Source organism: Colobus angolensis, unplaced genomic scaffold (assembly GCF_000951035.1).
Source record: "Colobus angolensis palliatus isolate OR3802 unplaced genomic scaffold, Cang.pa_1.0 Scaffold65, whole genome shotgun sequence".
NCBI lineage: Eukaryota > Metazoa > Chordata > Mammalia > Primates > Cercopithecidae > Colobus > Colobus angolensis.
Window position 1 is genome coordinate 717,088 of NW_012120154.1, and position 6,464 is coordinate 723,551.

General features: G+C 39.1%; 1 protein-coding gene across 1 annotated transcript in view; it reads left to right on the plus strand.

Moving 5' to 3' along the window:
- MKL1 (megakaryoblastic leukemia (translocation) 1) overlaps positions 1–6,464 on the plus strand; it is a 176,770-nt gene that overhangs the window by 37,112 nt on the left and 133,194 nt on the right. Inside the window, exon 2 of the mRNA XM_011964167.1 lies at positions 3,476–3,737. Coding sequence (XP_011819557.1) covers positions 3,476–3,737 — 262 coding nt within the window. The remainder of the gene's footprint in view (positions 1–3,475; positions 3,738–6,464) is intronic.

Here is a 6,464-nt window from a genome sequence, read left to right on the forward strand (position 1 = left end):
AAAAAAAAAAAAAAAAAGGAAAAGGCTGGACTCAGTGAGCTCTCACGCCTAGCACTTTGTGAGTCCAAGGCAGGTGGCTCACTTGAGTCCAGGAGTTTAAAACCAGCCTGGGCAACATGGCAAAACCCCATCTCTACTAAAAATACAAAAATTAGCCAGGTCTGGTGGCGCACGCCTGCATTCCCAGTTACTCGGGAGACTGAGGCAGAAGGATTGCTTGAGGCCGGGAGGTGGAGGTTGCAGTGAGCCGAGAACTCACCGCTGCACTCCAGCCTGGGTGACGGGAGTGAAACCTTGTCTCAAAATAAATAAATAAATAAAACAATTAAATATGTGGTTTTATTCTTTCAAGCTCAGTAATGTAAGTTTACTTAGTGAATTTTTTTTTTTTTTTTGCCAAGACATCTAAAGATAATTGTGATAAAAAACATATGTAACATTAAATTCACCTTTCCTCCTGCCTTGGGAGCTCTTAGACAATAAACTCACCTTTTACACTTTTTTTCCTTTTTTTTAAAATTTTTAAAAACTTAAAAAAAATTTTTTTTAAAAGAGACAGGGTCTTACTATGTTGCCCAGACTGATCTGGAACTCCTGGGCTCTAGCAATCCTCCTACCTTAGCCTCCCAGAATGCTAGGATTATAGGAGTGAGCCACTGCGCCTGGCCACCTGGCACTCTTTTATATTACCGTGCCCCTGCCAAGTAGAATAAGATTTTACTTAATCTCATACCAAATTATAGTATCAGAAATATCAGTTAAGTCTGAAATAATGGGGTTTTGCTAAGTTAAGAACTTTTTACATGAAACCATGATTCTAGCGCATCTGTTTAGCTGTATTATTTTAGTGGTATGAGACTTGATGTTTCCTGTCCTTGACTTCCTAACATTATTTTTAGTGTTTCTGTATGTTTCATGCAGTCTTCCTTGTGTCATCCAAATTTCCCCCAAGACATGTCTGTTGTGGTTTCCTAGATCGTCTTTATGTATCTTTCATTTGCTTCTCTCTCTGTTCAGTTAACAACTGTTAGAATTCTTGTTTTGTGTTAATACTTTTGCGTGGCCTGTCTACTGCATACAGAGTTGTTGCTGTTACAGTTGAATTTCTTATTTTTCTTATGAGAGGTATGAACTCTTACTGTCCATAATGATTTAACAGTTGTTTATTGGAAACCTGTTACTCTATGTGAAACCATTTTTCCTAAGTCCTAGGGCTGAAGTTTTGATACCATTCTATTTTCCTTTAGAATAAGGAGGTTAGTTTTCAAGGGGTCCTTGAATGTCATAAAATTGAAGTCTTTTTTTTTAGTCTGAAAGGCTGCTGTTAAAAGAAGCAAACATGCTGTTTCAGAGTCAATGACAAAGAATACTCAGCCAGATGGATTAATCCTGTATAACAGTTGCTTTTTTTCCCAGTACACACAGAGATGTGGTTCAAACCATAATAAATCATAGACAAGATGGAAAAGAATTCTTCGAAGTTTAGATTCTGAATTTTCTTAGTAGACGTTTGTTGTTTTGTAATTTCTAAAATTATTCAAACCCTAAAAGAAATCCTTTTCCCATTGTTTGCCCATAGTACCCTTGAGAATATTGAGTTCTTAATATTGAGTTCAAATATTTTTTTTTAACTTGTCTTCCTTAAGTCTTCTTCCAGTCTTTTTTGGAGTAGAGAGTCCTTAATATCTTTTTCTTCATAATATTATCTCCCTCATGTTAATTGCTCTTATCTGGACCTTTTCCAGTCCAGTTTATTTTCTGTGAGATGTATCAACCAGAACTACAGTCAGATTTGGGCACACTGTTGCTTTACTTGAAGTTAGATCATAATAGTCTGTTTAGTGTCTTTCTTCACTTCATGGCTGTTCAATATTTTGTTGGTTCCTTCAACTAAAGCAAGTTAAAGTCCTCATCAAAGTTTGCAAGGAATGCCCAGGGAATCTCACTTTATAGATCAGAAACTATAGTCTTTTTATTATAAAAGCCATGTAAGTATTTTAGAGAAAATTTGGAACCTTAAAGAAAATTTTTTCATTGTCCAATCAAATAGAACCCTTCTTTTGTGTCTTGGTATACTTCTTAAAATCTTTTCTCTTTGTGTAATATTTTAATATATGAGTATGTAGTTTTATGTCTTATTTTTCTTAAATGTGGCTTTAGAATAAGCATTTCTCACATTAGAAATGCTTTATAAAAATTATTCTTATGGCTGGGCATGGTGGCTCACGCCTCTAATCCCAGCACTTTGGGAGGCCGAGGTGGGCAGATCTCAAGGTCAGGAGATTGAGACCATCCTGGCTAACACGGTGAAACCCCATCTCTACTAAAAATACAAAAAAATTTAGCTGGGTGTGGTAGTGGGCACCTGTAGTCCCAGCTGCTTGGGAGGCAGGAGAATGACGTGAACCCAGGAGGTGGAACTTGCAGTGAGCCGAGATCACACCTCTGAACTCCAGCCTGGGCGACAGAGCAAGACTCTGCCTCAAAAAAACAGAAAGAAAAAAATTATTCTTACTAACTACATAGGACTCGGTGAATGTAGATTTTTACATATATATATATATATATAAATATTTTTTTTTAAATGAGGTTTAATTGGTTCATGGTTTTGCAGGACTGTGCAAGGATGGTGCCATCAAGGAGCTTTTACTCATGGTAGAAGGTGAAGCAGGTGCAGGCATGTCACAGGGTGAGAGCAGGAACAAGAGAAAGAAGGAGGGCAGTGCACACACTTTTAAACAACTAGATGTTGCAAGAACTCACTCAGCATCACGTGGACAGCACTAGTCCATGATGGATCTGCCCCCATGACTCAGATATCTCCCATCAGGCCCTACCTCTAACATTGGGGATTGCATTTCATAACCTTCATTGTCCATATCACTATCAGCATTTTGGTCAAAGGCATTCAACAAGTCTCTAGGAAGTTTCAAACTTTCCCACATTTTCCTGTCTTCTTCCGAGCCCTCTAAACTGTTCCAACCTCTGCCTGTTACCCAGTTTCAAAGTTGCTTCCACATTTTCGGGTATCCTTATAGCAGCATCCCACTCTATCAGTGCCAATTTACTATATTAGTCTGTTCTCACATTGCTATAAAGAACTGCCTGAGACTGGGTAGTTTATAAAGGAAAGAGGTTTAATTGATTCACAGTTCCACAGGGCTGGGGAGGCCTCAGGAAACTTACAATCATGGTGGAAGGAGAAGCAAACATATCCTTCTTCACATGGTGGCAGGAAGGAGAAGTGCTGAGCAAAAGAGGAAAAGCCCTTTATAAAACCATCAGATCTTGTGAGAACTCATGAGAAGAGCATGGAGGTAACTGCCCCCATGATTCAGTTACCTGCCACCAAGTCCCTCCCATGACATGTGGGAATTGTGGGAACTACAATTCAAGATGAGATTTGGGTAAGGACACCACCAAACCATATTATCATGGTACCGTCTAAACTTTCGATTTTTTCTTCCATTTCCAGATTGCCATCACGAAAGCCAAAGTGGATTTCTCCAGTGTGGTGTGCCTGCCCCCTTCCGTCATTGCTGTGAATGGACTGGACGGAGGAGGGGCCGGCGAAAATGATGATGAACCAGTGCTCGTGTCCCTATCTGCGGCACCCAGTCCCCAGAGCGAAGCTGTTGCCAATGAACTGCAGGAGCTCTCCTTGCAGCCCGAGCTGACGCTAGGCCTCCACCCTGGCAGGAATCCCAATTTGCCTCCACTTAGTGAGCGGAAGAATGGTGAGTAGATACAGAATTATTGCATTCCCTGATTTGTACCAGGATCTTCATGTTTATAATGTTATAGATCCTTACTTTATTTCATGTTCCTTGAAAGTTTCTTATAATCTTAACATTTCTTGTAAAATAGATAGCTATAAGTTAAAGTGATCATTTTAAGTCCAACATTTCCTACCTGGATTATTAGAATTTATTTCTAATTTCTCTGCTTCCCTCACCCCATTCCTTCCATAAATTCATTAATTTAGCATATGTATTCATTAATATCAACGTATTATAAACTATGCTAAGATTAGGGATTAAATGGTAAACAAGCCTCTGTCATTAGGAAACATACTCTATCGTATAGCCTTAGTCAGAGTAATCTTTTAGGACTTCCTAGCTTACACCTTTTCAGTGATTGCCTTGTGGGATGAAACAAAAGCAAAATAAATGTCTTGCCAGGTGTAGTGACTTATGCCTGTAATTCCAGCACTTTGGGAGGCTGAGGTGCGCAGATCACCTCAGGTCAGGAGTTCGAGACCAGCCTGGCCAACATGGTGAAACCCTGTGCTAAAACTACAAAAATTAGCTGGGCGTGGTGACACGCTTGTAGACCCAGCTGCAGAGGAGGCTGAGGTGGGAGGATCGGTTGAACCCAAGAGGCGGAGGTTGCAATGAGCCAAGATTGCGCCATAGCACTCTAGCCTGGGTGACAGAATGAGACTCTCAAGTAAACAAACAAACAATAAATAAATAAGTGAATAAATTTCTTGGCATGTTTTGCAAGGCTTTGCAGAATCTGGTCTTTTTCTTTTAACATCTTGTCTTACTTCCCTATTCCTAGTATTTGTTCCAGCCCATGAAATTGTGCTAAGTACTGTTTAAAAACCATGTAGTCATACCTCAAACTTTTTTTAATTCAAAAAATATATAATTTGTTATGAAATATTTAAGATTTGAAAAAATGTATAAAGAGGCCAGGCACTGTGGCTTATGCCTGTAATCCCAGCACTTTGGGAGGCTGAAGCAGGCAGATCTCCTGCTGTCGGGAGTTTGAGACCAGCCTTACCAACATGGAGAAATCCCGTCTCTACTAAAAATACAAAATTAGCGGGGCATGGTGGCACATGCCTGTAATCCCAGCTAGTAGGGAGGCTGAGGCAGGAGAATCGCTTGAACCTGGGAGGTGGAGGTTGCGGTGAGCCGAGATCACGCCACTGTACTCCAGCCTGGGCAACAAGAGAAAAACTCCATCTCAGAAAAAAAAAAAAAAAAAAAAAAAAAAAAAAAAAAAAACAACAATATAGAAAATTGTGTGTTCGGATACCACCCAACTTATGTGCTTTGCATAAATCTTCATTACCCCTGGAGGTAACTACTAACTTGAATTTGGTATTTCATTGCCAAATATGTCTGTATTCTTTTCCCACGTGAATATATTCTTAAGCAATATGTAATGTTGTTTCTCATGTTTTGAACCTATATATGAGAGAAAATTATGTGTTCTTCAGTAATTTATGTTTGTTATTCAGTATTCATTTTCCTTGTAAGTTAAAGACATTTTGTGTTTTCTTCTAATCCAAGCTGTTAATCCCTACTTATTGAATAGTTCTACTTTTTCCTACTGATCTTTATGCCTGCTGTATTCTGTCTGTGCGTGAGTTAGTTTTCAGGCTCTCTTTTCTTTGACTGGTCTCTCTGTCCATCTCTGTGTCACTGCTACCTTATTTTAGTTAATTGCCTAATAATTAGCCTTTCTGTCCGCTAGGACAGCTGTCTCCTTACCTTTTTCTTTTTCAAAGTTGTCTTGGCTATTACCCTTTTAATTTTCCATGATTTTAGAATTGGCTTATCAAGTTCTGCCAACAAAAAATCCTTTTGGGATTTTTACCTCCAACATTTTATTACAAAAAAAATTAAACATAAAGTAGAAAGAAAAAAAAAAGTAGGAAGAATTTTACAATGAATACCTGCATGCCCATTTCTTAGATTCTACCTATAACATTTTACAAAACTTGCTTAAATCACAGATATTTATCAATCTAATCTTTAAATTTAAATTTTTTTTTTTTTTTTGTTAATAGAGTCTCACTCTGTTGCCCAGACTGGAGTGCAGTGATGCGATCTTGGCTCACTGCAGGCTCCGTCTCCCGGGTTCAAGTGATTATCTTACCTCAGCCACCCGAGTAGCTGGGATTACAGCCATGTGCCACCATGAATGGCTAATTTTTGTATTTTTAGTGACAGGGTTTCACCATGTTGACCAGGCTGGTCTCAAACTTCTGGCCTCAGCTGATCCGCCCTCCTCAGCCTCCCAAAGTGCTGGATTACAGGCATGAGCCACCACACCTAGCCCTCAATCTAATTTTTTTGATGTTTCTTGAAGTAAATTGCAGACACCAAGTACTCTTCCTGTTATGGAAATATAACATAAATACAAAATAACCCACAACTTGTAAGTGTTGTTATTATCACAAAGTGAGTACACCTGTTAGTAACTACTACTTAGTGAGGAACTACTACTTAGTTAGTAACTACTACTTAATGAGGAAATACTAGTAGTCCAGAACTTTCCCCACCTTGTGCTTCTTCCCAGTCAATACTTAAAAGAAACTACCATCCTGATTTTCAACACCATAGGTTAGTTTTGAAACCTTATAAAAATGAGGCCGGGCGCGGTGGCTCAAGCCTGTAATCCCAGCACTTTGGGAGGCCGAGATGGGCGGATCACGAGGTCAGGAGATC